At 46.5% G+C, this 21,496-nt stretch overlaps 1 protein-coding gene across 10 annotated transcripts in view; it reads right to left on the bottom strand.

Annotated features, from left to right (window-relative positions):
* Window positions 1-21,496, bottom strand: part of COL7A1 (collagen type VII alpha 1 chain) — a 121,581-nt gene that overhangs the window by 81,740 nt on the left and 18,345 nt on the right. For all 10 annotated transcript variants that reach the window (XM_053377943.1, XM_053377944.1, XM_053377940.1 and 7 more), the window contains 10 exons: window positions 20,562-20,691; window positions 13,868-13,987; window positions 11,376-11,525; window positions 10,002-10,121; window positions 6,975-7,121; window positions 5,985-6,101; window positions 4,976-5,125; window positions 1,990-2,118; window positions 1,191-1,337; window positions 140-265 (listed from right to left, as the gene is read on the bottom strand). In XM_053377943.1, coding sequence (XP_053233918.1) covers window positions 140-265; window positions 1,191-1,337; window positions 1,990-2,118; window positions 4,976-5,125; window positions 5,985-6,101; window positions 6,975-7,121; window positions 10,002-10,121; window positions 11,376-11,525; window positions 13,868-13,987; window positions 20,562-20,691 — 1,336 coding nt within the window. The remainder of the gene's footprint in view (window positions 1-139; window positions 266-1,190; window positions 1,338-1,989; window positions 2,119-4,975; window positions 5,126-5,984; window positions 6,102-6,974; window positions 7,122-10,001; window positions 10,122-11,375; window positions 11,526-13,867; window positions 13,988-20,561; window positions 20,692-21,496) is intronic.

The raw sequence follows: 21,496 nt of genomic DNA, 5'->3' as shown, positions 1-21,496 counted from the left end.
CCCTATCCCACCCCTGATATATTTCATCTCTCTAGTTTTGACACTACACTTTAGTCCTTAAATACAGCAGACCCCCAATTAATTAAGCCTAATTCTGAAGCCAGAATATATTATTTTTGTCACACACAGAACAACTCACCATCTCTCTGCCGCCACGTCACCTTATATCCGGTAACCCCGGCAACTGGATTCCACGTCACCCGCAATTGGTTGGGTCCAAGGGCAGCCACTTGTAGGTTGGTGATGCTGCCCACAGATGGGCGCTCTGCAAGTCCAGAGACAGAATTGAGCGTGTTGGCTGGGAAAAAACTGGTCACGCACAAACACTTACATGCCACTTTGGAGCAGGGGTGGAGAACTTCAGGCCCAGAGGGTGTCTATATTGCCCCCAGACCATGCCCCTCCTCAGGTCACCCCTCCCCTCCTTAGGCCATGTCCCTCACCAGCCCTACTCCACACCTTCCTGAAGTGCTATTGCCTGGTTGGAATGTGTCCTTGACATGTGATGATGCCCTTGGTTTGTCTGAATGGGATATGGGAGTGAGTGCATGTATGAAGAAACCCCTGACATTTGCATGGCTGTGATGCAGCCTATGGTACCAAAGAGTCACATCTATTGCTCCACCCACATTTCCCTCTGGCCCCATCCACCACTGATATGTGGCCCTCAGAAAGCTACCGATAAAGGTATGTGGCTCTCTGGCTGGAAAATGTTCTCCCCTCTTGCCTTGGGAGTTTTTGAAGTGCTTCATGTCTCAGGGAGGAATTATTATCACCACACTGCAGATGGGGAGTGACTTGTTAAATCTTCTCACAAGAAGACCTGCTGGATCAGGCCAATGACCCATCTACTCCAGCATCCTGTTCTTACAGTGGCCAACCAGGAAACTCTCAAGAAGGACCCAAGCACAAGAGCACCCTCTCCTCCTGTGGTTTCCAGCAACTGATATTTAGAAGCATTACTGCCTCTGGCTGTGGAAGCAGTGCATGGCTCTCAAGCCTAGGAGCTGGAGACCCACCTGAGTTCCACCTAATTGGCACAGGCTCTCCCTCCCATTGCACCAAGGTCTCAGGGTGGAGCTGGTGGCAATGGTGCTAGCATATGTGGCCCTGCTCCTACTTCCATGCACATGGAGGCTAATTTCTGAAAAGGGCCTAGGACTATCTGGGATTAGTCAGTTGACACTTACGGATTCGGATGTTGAGAGGAACAGCGCTACCCTCACGGTTGCCAATAACTGCTGACACGCGCACCACATACACAACGTCCTCTTTCAGATCAGTCAGGTCCTCGGTGGTCTGGGAGCCTGGGATACGCCGTGTCTTCTCTGTGCCATCTGCAGCAGAGACCAAAGCAACCGCGTGCTACACATTCACGATTTTCACTTGCATATGAGGCGCTCACATTGGTTTTCTAAGGCAGAAAAGTTCCTAGCCCTCTTGGTTGTGAAGTAAAACTGAGAGACATTTAAGACAGTATCGGGAGTTGGCTGAGGAACAATTTCTGGGCAGGGCATTCATCTGTCAACAAATGCTGTTGCATTGCACTGCAACTCTGCCTCCTCTCCTATGGCTGCCATTTGCTCCTCCTCAGCAATGACTGGTAGGGACTGGTAGGGTGGAAAGCAGAGAGGCTGACAGTAAGTGTGGCCAGGGCCATGACAGGCCATGACAGGCAGAGCTATCTAATTTGCGTTTCACTGCCCTTCTCTGCTCTTCTGACTCTGACAACACTCACACTAAGAAGGAGGAAGATGACAGACAGTCCTCCTGGACTGAATGCAAGTAAGAAGGCAGGCAGGTGGGTGCTGGCTGAGCTCTGGCTGAGGCTGATGTGATACTGCCCCATTTTCCCTAATGGACCAAATTATTCTGCTTCCCCCCGCATTCCTGCTCCTATTAGCTGAGGATGCAAACTGGAACGTCAATAGTACCAGGACCACCGTGAAGCAATCCCACCCCACAATTCCGCTTCCCCTAGATACTCACCCTGGGTATTGCGTAGCACAACTTTATATGCTGTGGCCCCAGGGACACCCGTCCAGGCGAGTCTGACTCTGTTCCCTAAAGTCTCAGTGACCCTCAAGTCAGAGATGCTGCCCACGGGTTGTGCCACCCCTGCAAGACAAATCACAGATCAAACACAAGGAAGCCAGTGAGGGGAGCCAAGGTGCCAGCATGACGAGGAGCGGGACCAGCCATAGCAGATAGAGTGGTTGCACCAGGTCCTCATTACAGGGAAAGCCATAATTTATTTGCAGCAGAAGAGATGCGGAGGAGGACCCCCATATTGAACTTTGAACATCAGCAAAAACAAAAAAGCAGCATACAGCTTATTGCATGGTGAGTTCCCGACCCCCCCAGGTAGAAATAATGACACATGATACAGTTATAAGGTTAATGGGCTAGAAAAGGCCACAACTTTATTGGTACAGGTGGTGAGCGGTATTGGCTTAGGCATTGGACCTAACCAACTATAGCTGACTCCAGCCCATCTGCTTGAAGTCCAGGAAGGGCTAACCACCAGTAGGGGGAGTCCTGCTGATGCACATTGACTAGGAGCTCCCCCAGGGTCACCGATAGGGGGCATGCCTTAGGCCCTAACCTTCCTAGGCTTCAGACAGGGCCATGCCCTCCGGAATCCTTTACTGGACTACCCTTCAAAATGTGGAGCAGGTGATGGCGTTACCTTCCCATTTTCCATCTACAGAACTATTCCAATGCCTAACCAGAAAGTTGTGACGATTTGGTACGAGGTAGGCAAAAACCAAGTGGCTGGTGCCAATTTGCCAAGTGGAAAAATTCTACCAGGCCCCTCAACAGCGACCAACCAAGGTCCATAGCAAGGTCAGAGAAAGCAAACCTTAGAGGGCGGGTGGGTGGGTGGGAAAAACAGGAGCAGCTGGGGGGCGGACAAAGAGGGAGATCCCCTGCTGCGTCCTGCTTTTAAGGGGCAGGCCACACCCCCTGCGCAACCCGACTGGCCGGCCAGGGGGTGACGCAGCCGGGAATCCCCAAATCGTGCGGGGCTGGTCTCCCACCCCTGGGCACATGGAGGAGCTGTGAAGCCCGCAACCCCACCTCCTCCTTAGGTCGGAAGTGGCTATAACATACAGATCTGATCAACATGGAAGAGATGCATGTAGGAGGCCAACCAGGGGCCTAGAGCTGTGCTGCAGAAAAATAGGGATTTTTCAGAATGTTATGCAACCAACTTGGCTTATGAGCCGTGGCTCCTGGTGTGGAAGGTTCAAGTTCACAATTCTAGTACTTGATTGGCTGGAGGAAACCATGGGGATTGGTTCTCAAGAGAAGGGGAAACAAAGGCAGGACATGTGAACACCCCAAACCTGCAGAGATCTTCCCTGCCCACCTGCAGGTCTCCTGCCCCTGCTTGAAATAAACATGTATTGCAGTCAAAGGAACAGGTTGGCGGCCTAGCGCAAAGAGGACTCCTGCCACTTGCATCATCCCTGGCTTTCCAAGCTACAGCCATTCAGCATTTGGAAGCCTAGTAGAGGAAGGCTTGGGCTCTTCCAAGGACCTTAAGCTGCCTGCTCTCTCTCACACCTGACACCCATGGTGAATGAAGGTAAAGGGACCCCTGACCATTAAGTCCAGTCGTGGCCGACTCGGGTTGCGACGCTCATCTCGCTTTATTGGCTGAGGGAGCCGGCGTACAGCTTCCAGGTCATGTGGCCAGCATGACTAAGCCGCTTCTGGTGAACCAGAGCAGCGCACGGAAACGCCGTTTACCTTCCCGCCAGAGTAGTACCTATTGCACTTTGACATGCTTTTGAACTGCTAGGTAGGCAGGAACAGGGACCGAGCAATGGGAGCTCACGCCGTCGCAGGGATTCGAACCGCCAACCTTCTGATCGGCAAGTCCTAGGCTCTGTGGTTTAACCCGCAGCGCCACCCACGTCCCATATGGCGAATGAAAGAAACATCCATAAAACACGCTCAGAAGCTTTACTCCATCATTCCTTAATGTGGTGCCCTCCTCTGGGTGTTGTTAGACTACAACTCCCATTCATCCCTGACCACTGGCCATGCTGGATGGGGCTGATGGGAGATGTAGTCCAAAACATATGGAGGGCATCAGGTTGAGGAAGGCATCTTTAATGTTTATATTCATTCACATCCCATTCACTAAAGGTATGTTGAAAGCAAAAGCATTGCAACACATCTGGGGTAGAAATGCCTACATAAATTTTTGAAAAATTACATTACAGGGGAGAACTGTTGGTTTAAGATTGGTTTTCTGCAACGTTTGATTTCTAATCTTAATTGCAAAGTAACCTCCTGTGAGCAAACGTTTTTGGTGACAAAAATGAGGGTTTGGTTTCCCAAAGATTCCCCAGGATTTTATTGTACTTTGCATTGTTTTATTCCCATTCAATACCCCTCTGCATCAGTATATTTTTAAAGGAGTCTCACCCTTTTTTAAAAAAGAGGTGGGGCCATATTTTCAATGCTTTCAATGCTTTTCAATAACATTTTGGCAGCACAGGGCCATTCTGTTTTGTTTACATGACAACACCACACACAGAGCAAATGAATTCATTTCCTCTGCTTTTGAAGCCCCGCCCCACCTCATATTATTATCTAAAGTGGGAGGTACATTTTGGCTTAGTTCTACTTAATTTAAATTAACTTGCATATTCAGAATTCCACCATCTAACCACCCAGCTTCTGCAAGGACATTTTCCTTATTTTGATCATAAAAAAAAAACTTCTTCTTCTGTATAAAGGTATAAACACTTCCCGGCACTTTAAACAATACTGACCCAAAGACAAACATCTCATCAATATGTAGAGCAAGGTTCAGAAGAGGCAGCTTTATCCTAATATCAGCCTACTGCTCAGAGAGATAAACTTGGCAGCTCTACTGCAAGGGCCCTTCCTTCTCTCCAGAAGTGAAAGCAAGGTGGCAAGGGCTAAACATGCTGCAAGTCATTAATCACTTACTCACCAGTCTGCAAGATGGTAACTGGGGTGGCCACTTCCTTGCCGTCATACAAGGTGTAGAGAGTGATCTGGTATTCAGTGCCTGGCTGCAACCCTGTCAGAGTGTAGCTGTTTTCATTGGTGGGCAGTGTCACAGTCCTGGGGGGCTCCAAACCTGGAGATCAGCACAAAATCACATTTAAGGATGCAAGGGAATTTATGAGCTCTGGTCTGTCTGGCTGACCTGATCTGCACCTCCTGGACTAATGTCTGAATTGAAACTTTGTTCTCTACAAGCACTTGCATTTCCCTGACACAGGTTTTCCTTCCTTAATGTAGTCAAATGCATTTTTAAAGCATACATATTGGGGGGGGGGGAGTTTTGAAATGTGTATTTTGATAAAAAATATACAGTGGTACCTCGGGTTAAGTACTTAATTCGTTCCGGAGGTCCGTACTTAACCTGAAACTGTTCTTAACCTGAAGCACCACTCTAGCTAATGGGGCCTCCCGCTGCTGCCACGCCGCCGGAGCACGATTTCTGTTCTCATCCTGAAGCAAAGTTCTTAACTATTTCTGGGTTAGTGGAGTCTGTAACCTGAAGCGTATGTAACCTGAAGCGTATGTAACCTGAGGTACCACTGTATACATAAAAGTGTGTAAATAAATATTTACATGTGAATTTTCATGTGGCTTTAACAAAATAAATAAATTAGAGATTAATGCAAAGATGGAACGGAACAGATTTATAAGAGAGCACTTGTGGAAATGGCATGGAGCAGAAATAAATTTGTCAATTCTTAGCCACAGCAATCGTTTGCACATCCAGTCCACCAACTTCATCAGATCTTCCCGTTTTGTCCAGGCTTTGCAGCAACAACCCTATACTCTTTCTCTTATGCCTTGTTCTATAGAGAGGAGCCTCATGCCTATGGAGGACCCTCAGAGATCACATCTCAGGAAAATCTGGAAGTGGCTGGAAAAGAATCAACTTTCACACTCCTTTCCATAAGGAAGGAATCAGGCTAGGTTACCTGTTGCTTTTCTCCATTCCAGCCGATAACCTCGGGCATTAGGGATGATGTTCCAGGCCAACTGGATAGATGTTGGATCAATAGTGACAATTCTCAGAGTCTGGAGTATAATGGCTTCTAAACATAGCAAAGAGAAACTGGACTCAGGAGGATTGAGACTCTTAGAAAAAGCTTGAGAACCACTCAGTACTCAGTACTCCACTTTCCACATATGCCTGTGACTATAGGAGAAGTTCATTTGTGGAGGTGGGTAGGGAGCCAATCTGAATCAAAACACCCACTATGACAAGCTCTGTCACTCTTTAAAAAGGAGGGGGCCCAGCTGGGCTTTGCCTTTGAGATGCACAATGGGATCTTGCCACCCACCCACCCCCCCACCCCCCCCCCACACCAATCTTCACTGCAGTGTCTCACTCAATCTTCAGCAGAGTTGCAACACTGCACTGTATTTTGCATTCCTCTCCCCCTTTTGAATACAGTCATACCTTGGTTGTCGAACAGAATCTGTTCCGGAAGTCCATTTGACTTCCAAAAATGTTTGATGACCAAGGCGTGGTTTCTGATTGGCTGCAGGAGCTTCCTGCACTCAATTGGAAACCGCAGAAGCGCATCGGTCATTCGGCTTCCGAAAAACGTTCGCAAACCGGAACACTGACTTCCGGGTTTGCGGCGTTCGGGAGCCAAAACAGACGAGTCCCAAGGCGTTCAGCAACCAAGGTACGACTGTATTGGTGTGAGGGGAGGGGGTGAGCTGGTAATCAAACCTGTACCATAGAACTGTGCCCTGAACAATTCTGGTACCTCTGTGTAAAGCTAGTTTAAACTTGAGTTATCACATTATAAATGGAATGCTGAATAGACCAATAATTATTAAACCACAGGCCTCACTTTGCCTGGCCAATACTAGCACAATTTACTGCTAATAACAACAAACAAACAAACAAACAAACAAACAAACCACAAATACTCCCTCAGGCACACAACACACACCAGTTCTCCTCCTGATGGAGGCTTTTGGCCCTTCCAGCTGCCCAAAGACTGGAGCAACAGTCACCAGGTAATCACTATCAGGCTGCAGTCCAGTCAACAAGAAGGAGTTTTTGCTGGGATCCACATCAGCTCTCTGCACATCCTGACCTGAGAAAGCACAGAACAAACAAACAAAAGTTGACAGCAGAGTATTTAATGCATGTGGAGATGTTCACTGCATGCGGAGATGAGCCTTAGGGTGGTCTGCATTCAAATGGCCTGCGGACTTCTGACACTTGGCTTAATTGGGAGGAGGGAGACTAAGTTACTACTACTAAGTTAATCTTCACAGGGACATTGAAAACTCTAAGAAAACAGAAATGAGAGGATGGTCCCTAGCAGAGAGGATGCCATCAGCAGTCTCCCTGAAAGTGACCAATGTCCCACCTAAACAAATACAGCTGTCTTCATGGACACACATCAATACTGAGTATCGACAATAACAAGGGAAAAAGTTCCCCTGGAACAAACTGATTATTTTACAATATATATCATGTCTGGATCCTGTCCATTTCACAAACAGTTAAGCGTGGTGGAAGATAAAAAAGAAGAAACTTAAAATATTTCACACAGAACTACAATGGACTAACCTGCTTCCTAAACGAACTCAGAGGCTGTTAAAAATAAATGAAGGATCAACATCGGAAATGTTTTATTGGGACTACTGGGACTAATTAAGAAATGCAGTACAATATTAGATCATCACCTCCCGAACTTCAGAGCATGGGAAGATGTATAATTTGGCATAACATTTGGCTTTTTTATTGTATTAATTTGGAATGTTTTAATGTGGTTTTTATTGGATTGTTAAAATGGATATATATATATATATATATATATATATATATATATATAGACAGACTCTGGCCTCTCTGACCCAAGTGTAACACTCTCCATCAACTATCTCACAAGGGCTCCCAGCAATGCATGGAATGGCTACAGTCAATAGGTGGAATGAGTTAACAAGAGAACTGGAACCCAACAGTGACGCAACAGAGCCTGCAAATTGGTTCTGGGTTATCCACTTTACTAAGTGTGACCACATATGCAGATGTGGTACCATATTTCATGATAAAGTTTCAGATAAAAACAGCATTTGAATGCTGCTTTAAATGGAAGATAATTATATAATGATGAAGTTATGAATTATGTAATTCATTATATAATATAGCCATGATGTAATTAAGATATTAATTATATAATTAATTAGAAGGGGTGTAATGTAATACTTTTGATAGCTGACTTTCTTTTTTAAAAGCAGAGATTTTGACAGCTTGTTGGAACAGTTAACACTGCTAGTTATCATTTTCAAGTTCTACAGCTGTGGAGAATGAGACTCTTCATTTCAGGGTTGTGGGTGAAAGATCCCCACATTGCAGGGGGTTGAACTAAACGACCCTTGTGGCCCTTTCCAACTCTACAATTCTATGATTCCACGATCCAGAGTACCGTATTTTTCGCTCTGTAAGACGCACCAGACCACAAGACGCACCTAGTTTTTGGAGGAGGACAACAAGAAAAAAAATATTCTGACTCTCAGAAGCCAGAACAGCAAGAGGGATCGCTGCGCAGTGAAAGCAGCAATCCCTCATGCTGTTCTGGCTTCTGGGATAGCTACGCAGCCTGCATTCGCTCCATAAGACGCACACACATTTCCCCATATAAGTGAGTCTTATAGAGCAAAAATACAGTAATTTCTGGTTCCTCATGGAATTTTCTTAACACGCATGAAAGTTTACCCATTAAAAGAGTTGAGGAGACTGGCTTTCAATAAAGGCAAGATCAGCTGCTAATAAGCTAAAAAAAAACAGACTAAAACACATGTGAAACACAACTTTGTTAACGTTTATCCGACTGTTTGTTTTAATTTAAATTTAATGTAATTGTGGCATCCCATATGCTCTTTTGTAAACAAAGATATATATCAATGCAACCATGTTAAACAGTTTAAAGATGAACGGGAATAAAACCATGTTACAAAAACACACACACCACATGTCAGCATTTTATATGTCTGAATAGGCTTGACTAAACAAAAATGTTTTTAATAGGCACCAAAAACAGTACAGTGAAGGTGCATGCCTGATGTCAATAGGCAGGGAATTCCAAAGTATAGGTGCTGCCACACTGTGCAAGGAAAGTCCCACATAGTCTTATTATGCAAGCACACTCTATCACATATCTAGAATAAATTTTATAGTCATGTATCCTACATTGAGTGAGTCTTCATGTACAGTTTAAGCTCGCAACTTAAACGGGGGTCATGTTCCAGGGATCGTGCCTTAAGCCAAAATTGCATATAGTCAAAACACACTAGGTCCAATGATTGGTGAGAATGTTAAAGTCTTTTTTTCCCCTGGATGTCTACCCAGTTTAAATTTTTTATTTATTTTTTGCCATGCACATAAAGCTGAATGTGCGCAAGTTGAATGAGCTTAAGTTGTGGGCTTAATGTTTATGTTTAGTATCATATCAGTTTTTGATAAATGATAGACATACTTTTTACATAGACAGTGGTGCTTCTTTTTGTGTGTGTGTAAGGAGTTGTTTGGACCAGTCACTTGCTTCTCTTTTAGCCAGCCATCTGATTAAGCCCTAGGCCAAGCCGCTTTGAAGTCTTGTTCTGAACAGCTATGATCAACACATTTGCTACCCAAAACACCACCTCCCGCACTTTCCATATTCATCTGCAAAAACCTTCAAATATACCTATTGAATTAAATAATTGCATCCCTCTTTTCTGGCAGCTGAAACACCATCATCTCACAAATAGTGCTATTTGCAAAGTGAAAACACCCCTGTATTTTCATAAGGCATCATTACAGTTGATTAGGTCCCACTGGGCATGTAAAAAAGTGTATTTTCGTAGCATTCTGGGACAGTCAATTAATCTGTGGAGTCACAGTGACAGATCTGACTGATCATGCTGTGCTCTAGCATCCTGATATTGGAGCACAGGAAGAAAATGGATCAGCTGAGCGGACATACCTGAGAGAAGGCCCCAGGTAACACGGTATCCCGTTGCTCCACTCACGCCCCGCCAGGTCACCAGCATGCCCTGGGAGGAGATGTTCAAGGCAGACAGTTGTTGCACTCCTGACAAACCCACTGAGGATAGAGAAGGGATTAAAAAAACCAACACTGAAAAATGTGAAGACATGCCATGTCCATTAAAGGTAAAGGACCCTGACAGTTAAGTCCAATCGCAGACAACTCTGGGGTTGTGGCGCTCATCTCGCTTTACAGGCCGAGGGAGCTGGCATTTGTTCGCAGACAGTTTTTCTGGGTCATGTGGCCAGCATGACTAAGCCGCTTCTGGCGCAATGGAACACCAAAACCAGAGCAGTGCACGGAAACGCCGTTTACCTTCCTACCAGAGCAGTACCTATTTATCTACTTGCACTTTTTGACATGCTTTCAAACTGCTAGGTTGGCAGGAGCTGGGACTAAGCAACAGGAGCTCACCCCGTTGCAGGGATTCGAACCGCCAACCTTCTGATCGGCAAGCCCGAGAGGCTCAGTGGTTTAGACTACAGCGCTACCCTTGTCCCATTACCATGTCCATTAGATGTGCCATTTACCAGTAATCCTACAGTCTAGATGCTGGTGCACCACAACCTCACAGAATTAATTCTTAATTAACTGCAGCGCAAACTGAATGAAGGGAATGGTTCCCAGTATTTACAACTGTATTTTAAACATGGTGCATGAATACTGATGTTTTAAGCATGCACCAAATAATATCTAAAATGGGATGCCTCCTCTGAACTAAAACATCAGTTTAAAACCCTCAGCTAAAGATAAATAGACAGTCGATTGAAAAGTGCTACAGCACTGCCAGCTTACATCTCTCAAAATCTACAAACTCTTGCTAAACATGGGAGAGACTGCAATTCCTTAGGAACTCATTGGGGCTAGGTTTAGGGACAAGCAACTTTGGTGATTGTCTGGGGTAACTCAGGGTTGCCTGTCCATGCACTGGCCACTAAATTGTTTAAATAAATAACGCAAACAAGTCATATAGCACAAATAAGTACAGGTTTACAGATCCCAACATGCAGATTTATCATCTTAGGAAACAAGAATGAATCATGGCTATGGGTCATGCATCCAAAGTCGTGAAAGGGGCAACAGATGCAATAAAAATTAAAGTGTTTCATAAATACAATAAGAATATTAACGTATTAAAAACACAGCGATTGTCAGAATCACTGGCCTAGGAAATTATTTCTACCTGCAGGGGGGAAATGTAAAAATCAAAGCACGAATACAATCTTCGTTTGCAAGTAGAGAAATACATGAGAGCCATCTCTCTCTTCCCAGTTCTCTAAGTCTGATGGTCTTAACTGAGATGGGACTTACACGTTCGGCCATTGATCACAGCAGGTGCCACTGTCTGACGGGGGTAGATCGGGTAGAGTGTGATCATATAGTCAGTGTTGGGGCGAAGGTTGCTGAGCAAGGCTGAAGTAGCACTGGGCCCAAGACTGATCTCCTCAGGCTGAGTTTCACCTTTGATTGGAAACAAACAAGGAGAACTTCAGGGACACAAATAACAGAAGTGCGAAGGCACACAGCATTACCAGAGATCCCACACATAAATGACATCATTGGTTATGTGAGCTGCTTCTTATTTCAAAACACTGCTGGCAAACAAGTCCTCACTGGTTCTTTTATTTTTGAAATGTTAAGCTAATGGCCTGCATATAGTCAAGAACATGACCAAGTCTAATGACTGAAAGGTGAGGAGATTCACAGCTCTAAGTCAAAGCACCCAAACTGACCTGAGGGGCACATACATATTGAAGCCACCGCAGGGTGCAAGCACTTCTCCTTCTTTCAGAATATTCCTCCATCTTCAATACATAATAGAATATGCATCCCAGTTTCATTATGTAAACCCAACTTTTAATTTGGTGGCCATGTCAGCTTCTATGTGATATTATGGAGGTTAAGGCTATACATGGTTATGTTTCACTTCCACATACCCATGTGAATCACAAGTAGGGAGAATGCTGCAGCTCTCGGGTCCTGAGGGCTGGACTAGATGGGTTCCTGGCCTGATCCAGCAAGGCTCCCCCTATGCGCATATAATCTTCCTTCCATTTCCTGGAGGAATCTATAGTCTATTTGAGAATCCAATCAATCCACATGTGGACAACCAAGGAGACACACTGGAGGGCTGTGCAGGTTCAGAGAGGGTCTTTGCCTATGGTAAATACTCCCTAGTCTTACAGGTTCATAGTGGAGGGTCAAACTGTCCCCTCCAAGTCTCACCTAGGAAGCACTTCCTGGGAAACAGATGGTATGCACGTGAGAGAGAAAATGTCTGTGTGCATGGCTGATGGCAGCAGGTAGAGGTGGTCCATCTAGCTGGGGTCCATCCCTGCACCACCATGAATTCTTGTATGTCCCCACTTGTTTATGTAGGCATCTCTCAAATTAGCAGCAGACACACACATCTCTGAGTTTCTGGATCACTGCAGCCAACTGCAGGAGTCTAAACCACTGGGGAGGGACCTGAGCACATTGCACAGGGGCTGAAAATGGGTGCTAGGGGTGACCAACAATGAAAGACAAAGGACTTGGGGGGGGAGACATGGGTAGACATGGTTTGGTTCCACTGTGGCTGACACTGCAGCCATTTGGCTCCTGCATGCAGAGCCAAACAGCAGCCCAAGCGGTGGCTGCTTCTGCTGAGCTCAGCAGCATGTTGGTGCCCACAGGGCCAGCATTCTCTGCATTGCCATGGCAACAGGTGTGGCCACCCAGTGGGTGAGGCTCTGGGAGATCTGCCAGGGCTCTGAGCACTGGGATGGCTGCAGGCTGGGGAGGGGCAGCTCCAGGTGCAGCTTCCAACAGGCACAAAACACAGGAAACGGTAGAGGGAATCTTCCAAACAGCCTCCACTCCCCCAAGCCTGGACTCTCTCTCGCAGCACAACCTAAACTGTGGCAACAACGCGCATGTATTGCGACACTCAGGCACACGAGGAGACGCTCAGGCAGCACGTTCACAGCTGCACAGAGGGACTCCACGCACTGGCACAAGCTGTTCCTCCACCCCACGCTGTCTCAAGGCTTTGTTTTCAAACTGTGCTATTACACAGAGCGTAAGCCTTGTCAACAAGAGCTCCTGCCACAAGAGCGGGGCTGAGCTGTGCTTCTGCAAACTCCAGTGTAGCTGAGCTTCTCTCTTCTGATCAACAGCCTGGCTTCCACCAAAGAGCACTGCTTGCCCTCCTGCTGCAGCTGGAGCCTTGAAAGGTAAGGAAAACATGACAACAGCACCCACCCAACAGCCACAATGGCTATGTTCTATCTCCACTGTCAGAGGCAAGATGTCTTTGAATTCTAGTTTCTGGGAATCACAGGTGGGCAGAGTGCTATTGCACTCTTTCTGCAGCCAACTGGTTGGCCATTGTGAGAACAGGATGCTGCACTAAATGGGCCATGGGCCTGATCCAGCAGGCTCTTCTTACATTCTTATCCCAGATATAAAACCAGGAGGCATTCTAAAGATTTTCCAGAGTTGCTTCTCAGTATCCTCTTAGGACCAAATTAGCTTATAACCTACGACCGCTGCCCAGAGCCCGTGTTGCCTCCTGGTACTTCTTGGCAACAATTCAGGCACAACATCATCATTTACTCTGCTTGGTTGGCAGCTGCTTAAGGGGTGGGTGGGAAACGCTGTGTCCAATGATGGTTTACAATGCAGGTGAAAGCAGCAGCCTTTCAGCTCTTGAAAGAGTTCAGAGTCAGTCTTACAGTTGTTCTGCAGTGCTTCCACCTAACAACAGGACTGACTGGTATTTCTGATCCGCAAGTGCCAACCCTGCCATGATCTTCACTCACCTCTGCCCAGATACGTGAGCCTGTAGCCCTGTAGGGTACCCAGACCAGGGGCCCATGACAACCTAAGGAAGGTGGGTCCTGCATCCAACACTTGGAAATTTGCCACTCCAGACACAGCCTCTGTAAGAGAAAGAAGATATGTCTGTGTGCCCTTCATGTGGGACTGAGGCACACAGTGGGTGCCAGATGAAACGAAGGCAGTTGCCTCAGTTACCAGCAGGTGTCGAGAGGAGAAAAACAATAGGAGTTTGCTAAGTTAAGAGTAAGAGTGAGCAACTGAGTAACACCGAAAGCCAACATACAACTGTTGTCATAAGCTAACTTAGGTGAGTTCTGCTCCCTGCATTTAAGATCGTCTCAATCTGTGCTGCTATATCCACCACAACCTAGAGTTAAGAGCTATGTGTGATGCACAAATGAGGATATAACATATTCTGCCAATAGCCTCCCCATTGCTACCATCAGTTACAAAATCCAAGATGGCAGCAGTAATATATAATATACAGTGGGACCTGTTGGGATACTGCCAGGGAGATAAAGTCCATCTTGGCCCCCAAGCTCGGTGCCGGACGATCCATCGACCTCCCGTAGTCAGGCAATATCAGCAATTCAGCGACACTAAGCCTCAGGCTTAGTGCACACTATATCAGCAGAATTCACACAGCAGGAAGTTGCACAAGCAGAGAGCAGAACATGCATATTTACAGTTTATTAGGCATTGGTCAGAACAAAGAAATCATGACCGTCTCCTCCGACTGCTCAGGCAAAACAGCCTAAATCGAAAGGAACTTACAACATAAACATCCTGTGAGACAGGAACTTACGCAGGCTGTTATACAAAACATCCTGCTCCCTTTTAAGGTGGAACGGAAATATCCTAACATCCTCCCCCTTTCCGTGTAACCTGTAGTACCTGTGGTTCAACCCAATTGCAACCTTTGTGCGTAAACCTTCAGTTGTTCTCTGTTAACAACCTTAGACAACAGATCAGCAGGAATTTCATTTCCTGGCATGTAGGACACCTGAATGAGTCCTTTCTGAATACACTCTCTTGCACGATGTAGCTTAATCTGCAAGTACTTGGTTCTTTGCTTGCAACTCTCCGAGTTCAGCAAAGCCAAACAAGATCTATTGTCTTGATACACTTGTATAGGACATTTCACAGAAACCCCAATGTCCTTAAACAGTTGCATCAACCATTCACAATCCATGAGTGAAAATGACAGAGCATTGAGTTCTGCTTCACAGGAACTTAGGCTAACTGTTGTCTGCTTTTTGCACAACCAGTCAAACAGGCAGTGGTTGTACATGTAGCATACTCCAGAAGTGCTTGTACCATCCGTGGTGTCACTTCCAAAACTTGCATCTGCAAAGATTTCAAGACCTCCAGTCTTCTGACTGGTGAACCTCAGCCTGTAGTGCATAGTCCCTTTCAAATACCGGGCTATGCGCTTCAGAGCTTTCCAATCCTGAACAGTAGGATTGTTAGCATGTCTGCTAAGCAAGTTAGTGCTTACAGCAATGTCAGGTCTCGAACATCTAGCAATGAAATTCAACTTGCCTAGAATGCACCTGTACAGCGTTGTGTCAGAAAACGCTTCAGCAGTACTGTCTACCTGGTAACCTGTGACCATCGGTGTGTCTGCTGGGTTTGCATCAACCAAATTTAACCTGGTTAATACATCAGCAATTTTCTGTGTTTGGTGTACCAGAAAATTACCTGCTTGGTCCCTCTCCACCTGCAGAGAAAGATAGTTGGATACCTCACCAAGATCCTTCATGTCAAAGTGCTCCTTCAGCTGAGCTAGGGTGCTTTGGTAGAAAGCCTGATTCTCCCAAAACATCAGAAGATCATCAACAAAACATAAACAATACAGTTTGTTTTGCCCCTCCTCCTTGACAAACACACATGGATCAGCTTTGCCCTGGTGAAAACCTAGAGAAAGCAATGTTTCAGTGAGTTTTGTGTTCCAACACCTGGCACTCTGTTTGAGACCATACAAGGATTTTCGCAGTTTACAGACCATTCCCTTCTGTATCTGCATCCCGTCAGGTGGAAGCATGTACAGCTGCTCCCCCAGAATCCCGTACAAAAAAGCTGTATTAATGTCATGATGGGAAACATGCATTTTCTCCTCCGCAGCGATCTTGAGCATCAGCCGAATGCTCTCATATTTGACCGTGGGTGAGTAGGTCTCGTGGTAATCCTGCCCTGGTACCTGTGAAAAACCTCTGGCAACCAATCTGGCTTTGTGTCTGACAACCTTGCCATTCTGGTCTGTCTTGGCCTTGAAGACCCATTTGCTGCCAACCAGTCTCATTCCTGGGACTACCGGTACCAGTTCCCAAGTCTGGTTCCTGTTTAAGGAATCAACTTCAGCCTTCATGGCATTAAGCCAAGGCTCAGCATCTTTAGAGGTTAACTCCTGGACCTCTTTGAAGCTTGAAGGTTCCCACACCTTCTCTGAGCTACCAAGAACAGCAGTTGCCATCTTAGCAAACTCATCAGCAAATCTCTTTGGAGGTTTGCCTTTGGTCGCCCTTTCAGACCTGCGAACCAGACGCAAGTCTTCTGGACTCATCTCCTCCTTCTTAGGAGAATAGTGACCAATGGTGAACAGTGGTTCTTCCAGTTCATTGTCAGACTCATCAGATGGTCTGACTGAGGCCTTTGCGCTCTTGTAGTCTGCTGTGTCATCACTGTCACTGACAGCAGCAGCAGCGCCGCCCACTGAACTGGAATCCGAACTCTGATCATCATCATCATCATCCTCATCCTCAGTTTCCTCAGCTTTCTCAGCATGATCTGCTTTCTTCACATCACCTTCATCCTCCTCTGGGTAACTCTGGAAAATTCCCACATTTTCCCCCCACTTAGGATTGTACTCAACACTCCTTGTGAACTTTATGGATTTTGAGTTAGTCATCCATACCCTGTATGCACCTTTTTCGTACCCCATGAACAAACCATGTGCCCCACGCTTCCCAAGCTTGTTGCTTTGTGGGGTGTGTACCCACATGTCAGAACCAAAGATTTTCAAGTGTTTGGTGTTAGGTTTCCTCCCATACATCTTCTCATAGGGAGTGCAGCCAATAGGTGATGACAGTCTCCTGTTAAAAGAATAAACAAAATTCGCCAGAGCCTCCCCCCAAAACTTCTCAGGGAGATTGGCATCATGCAACAAGGTTTTTATTCCTTGCAGCAACGTTTGATTTGCTCTCTCCACAAGCCCATTCATCCATGGCGATCTAGGCGTTGACAAGTCATGCTGGATTCCCTTCTCAGTCAGGAAAGCTTCAAACTGCTGAGAAGTGAACTCCCCGCCTCGATCAGTAAACAGACAACCAATACGTTTACCATGAGCATTCTCCAACCAAGCACAGAATGCCTTGAACTTAGGAAATGCTTGCGATTTCTGCTCGAGCATAAACACATGAATGTACCTGGAAAAAGAATCAATTAGAACCATGAAGTACCTTGCTCCTCCCAAAGAGGGCGCTAGAGGGCCAACCAGGTCTGCGTGAACTAGCTGGTAGGGTTTGGAAGCCTGCCTGCTAGACTCCTTGCCTTTTGGAGCAACCTTCACCTTGTTCTCTGCACAAGATACACATTTCATGTGAAATTTGCAAGGTTTGATGTCCAAACCTTCAACCAACCCAGGCATCTTGGCTAGCGCTTGCCAAGAGAGGTGACAAAACCTTCGATGTGCATCATGAATGCAACCTGCATGAAGAACCTTGTTAGTTTGTGCAACACAACAAGTATCAGCATTAGACATAGCAACACCATTGTCATCATAAGTTAGACAGAACAAACCATCCATCAACTTTGCATGCCACATGTCCTCTTTGCCTTTTCTGATGACACAGATAGTCTTCTTGAAGGATACCTCAAAACCACGCCCAGTCAGCTGTGGTACGCTTATCAAATTGTCCACAGCTCCTGGAACAAAAAGAACATTACTAATCGTAGTATGCAGACTTTCAAGTTTCACAGTCCCAACTCCTGTAGCTTGCAAAGTCCTTCCATCAGCCAGCTGGACCTCTCCATCTTGAGGTGTGAAGGAGATGAACAGATGGCGGTCTTTGGTGAGATGGCGCGTGGCCGCAGAGTCAACAATAAACCTGGCCTTCCCCTTCGAAGCAGATTTGCTGGCAAACAAAACCTTGTTTTCCACCAGCGTGGGCTTTTGCAGCTTGCCTTTACCCTTTGGTGAAGCTGTGCCAGCAAACATAGCCGTGTTTTCCACTGGCGAGGGCTTTTGCAACTTGCCCCCCTGCTCCTGGCCATCAGACGTGCCTTTAGCCTTTGGTGGAGCTGTGCCAGCAAACATAGCCTTGTTTTTCCCTGGCTTTCCACTCCCCTTCTGCTTCGGGCCATCTGCAGGCTTTTTCCTTTGTTTATTTCCAGTCTTTCGACAAAACTTCTGAGTATGACCTTGGTTCCCACAGTTCCAGCACTTCACAGCTGCCAACGCTTTGGCTCCCCCTGGAGGCTGGAATGCTGTCCCACATTGCTCCCCCTGAAGCGCACAAGCCGATTCAGCTGCATTTCTCCTGTCGTATTCATTTTGCAAAGTCGCCAAGACCTTTGTAGCAGTGAGGTCTTGCGCAGGGAGGGTCGCCAGCTGACTTGACACGGCATGATAGCTTTCATCCAGGGAGTCCAGGATGAGAATTGCAAACAGTGACTCAGGCATATTGAAACCTCTCTGAGTCAATTCCTGTCGGAGATGCTGCAAATGTAAAACGTGGGCTCTAAGGTCTTCCCCTGGCTCCAAACGCTTCCTGTGCAGCTTTCTGAAATAAAGCAACACAGACCCAGCCTCTTGTCGGAGATGACAGGCTCTAAGCCCGTCCCACATCTCACGGGCACTGGCCTTGCCAGCCAGGGTGATTAACTCTTCAGGAGCTACTGAGAGCAAAATTATCCCCATGGCTCTCGAGTCCTGTGCCCTCCATTCATCTGTCACAGGGGCTGGGGGGTCCTCAGAAATAGTATTCCACACACCAAGCCTTCTCATCTGGCCCTCACAGTACCTTGCCCAGGTCTGATAGTTGTGGCCATTTAGCTTAAGTGGACACGGAGCAGCTTCAGAGGATTGTAAAAGATCCATCTCAGCTATTTGCTTCAGCCGTGAGCCTTTTAAGACGTCTTATCTCGGCAGCTCATAAATCACGATGCCTCCTTGGCTCGGCTCCCAGGCCAATTAGTCTTTGCCGGACATCAAAGGGGCTGCCGCGGCAACAGAAAAGCCTCTGCTTTCGCTTTTCCCACACATACCTCAGCAGTCTGTCGCAGTCTTACTCTCCTGCAAGTGCCGTGAATCTGGGCCCGAAACCTGTTGTTGGGATACTGCCAGGGAGATAAAGTCCATCTTGGCCCCCAAGCTCGGTGCCGGACGATCCATCGACCTCCCGTAGTCAGGCAATATCAGCAATTCAGCGACACTAAGCCTCAGGCTTAGTGCACACTATATCAGCAGAATTCACACAGCAGGAAGTTGCACAAGCAGAGAGCAGAACATGCATATTTACAGTTTATTAGGCATTGGTCAGAACAAAGAAATCATGACCGTCTCCTCCGACTGCTCAGGCAAAACAGCCTAAATCGAAAGGAACTTACAACATAAACATCCTGTGAGACAGGAACTTACGCAGGCTGTTATACAAAACATCCTGCTCCCTTTTAAGGTGGAACGGAAATATCCTAACAGGACCTTAGTTTAAGAACAGCTTAGTTTATGAACAACTTGGATTAAGAATGCTGCCAACCCGGAAGTAGGTGTTTTGGTTTGTGAACTTTGCCTTGGAAGTAGAACATGTTTCACTTCCTGTTGAGTGTGTTCCACTTGTAAATTGAGTCCCCCGTTGCTATGGGAAAGCACGCCTTGGTTTAAGAACGCTTTGGTTTAAGAACAGACTTCTGGAAGGGATTAAGTTCGTAAAACAAGGTACCACTGCACGCACGCACGCGCACACACACACATGACAACATTCAGTAATAGACCCTGAACACAGTTAAGTCAATAGAAACAAATGATAGAATCATAGAACTGTAGAGTTGGGAGGGACCGCAAGGGTCATCTAGTCCAACCCTCTGCACTACAGGAATCTGTACTTTATAACCTGTCCTTCCTTCCCAAAGCGAATCCTAACAGCAATAAAACTACTGTACATAAAAACCATTTAAGACATCACTGGTAATGACACAGTTGGTATCTGCAGTGTAAATATAACACAACAATGGCAACTTGATTTTAATAGCAGCAGTTAAAAGAACAACTCATAAGCATCACAAAAGCAGTGCAAAACCAGATTCAACTAGTATTTAAGGAGGCCCAGGGAAATACAAAGGTCTTTGCCAAAGGGACATGTAAGTAGGAGCTAGGTAAGTCTATCTGGGGAGAATATTCTAAGCATGGGGTGCCACAGCCAAAAAGACACAGCCATCAGTTGCCAAGTACCTAACTTCAGAAGCTGTGGCCACTTCACACACTAACTCACATACCAACTACCATGTTCCCACACAGAAAGCAATCCTCACACAGGAAAATGCACAAAGCCCACTTGCAGACAAGGAAACCCAAACGAATCATGCTCTTGTGAAGAGTCACCACAAAGAGGCATAAACAGAACGTCTCCAAGAAGTTGTGGAAATATGGGATTATCAGAGGCAGAAGTCGTTACTCACGAGTACGTCCTTTGCCGGACACGGATTCTCCAATGCTGTTGGCATACTGAGCAATAACAGTCACCAGGTAATCTGTGCCTCCCCTCAAACCACGTAGCACGGTACTCGTCTCACCAGGTCCCAAACTAACCTGTCCAATAGCAGGAATGAATGGAAAAAATAGCTTCAGATAGTATGACGAATGCATCAGTCCCTAGTCATGTGTGACAAAAACACTTGTATCCATTTTAACTGCGTGCACATGAGGGAGGAAGCCATGACTGCCAGTGGCCTCCTATAACATAGTGAACTATGTGTGGGACTTCTTACACTAATTAGCACCTGGACAGTAAAGCCTGGGTGAAGCAGCCAAAGGGCTACAACAGAAGACAGGTAGAGGTAGAACCTTGAGTTTCAACTGGAGCAACGGTACTGAGGAAGAGGTGCCTAACCCAGCCTTTGCTAACCTGGTGCCTTCCAGGTCTTTCAGACCCCAACTCCCACTGGCTAGCCCCTAACAGGAGTTGGCCCCAAACATCTGGAAGGCACCAAGCCCAGGTTAACCCATTCCTCTTTGCTGGTTTCCTTATCTCTATCCAATCACACAAACTCCCCAAAGTTGTGGGGGGAAACACAGGCAAGATCCATGGGCCTCTCTATTTTTTCTCTCTGTGGAGTTAAGAAGAGGAGGAGTTTGGATTTGATATCCCGCTTTATCACCACCCGAAGGAGTCTCAAAGCGGCTAACATTCTCCTTTCCCTTCCTCCCCCACAACAAACACTCTGTGAGGTGAGTGGGGCTGAGAGACTTCAAAGAAGTGTGACTGGCCCAAGGTCACCCAGCAGCTGCATGTGGAGGAGCGGAGACGCGAACCCGGTTCCCCAGATTACGAGACTACCGCTCTTAACCACTACACCAAACTGCAGCTTGTAAGGGAAGGCATCTAAACTGGGTA

Source organism: Podarcis raffonei, chromosome 2 (assembly GCF_027172205.1).
Source record: "Podarcis raffonei isolate rPodRaf1 chromosome 2, rPodRaf1.pri, whole genome shotgun sequence".
In the NCBI taxonomy this organism is placed as follows: domain Eukaryota; kingdom Metazoa; phylum Chordata; class Lepidosauria; order Squamata; family Lacertidae; genus Podarcis; species Podarcis raffonei.
The sequence above is the reverse complement of the archived record's forward strand: the minus strand, read 5'-3'. Positions and strand labels throughout refer to the sequence as shown.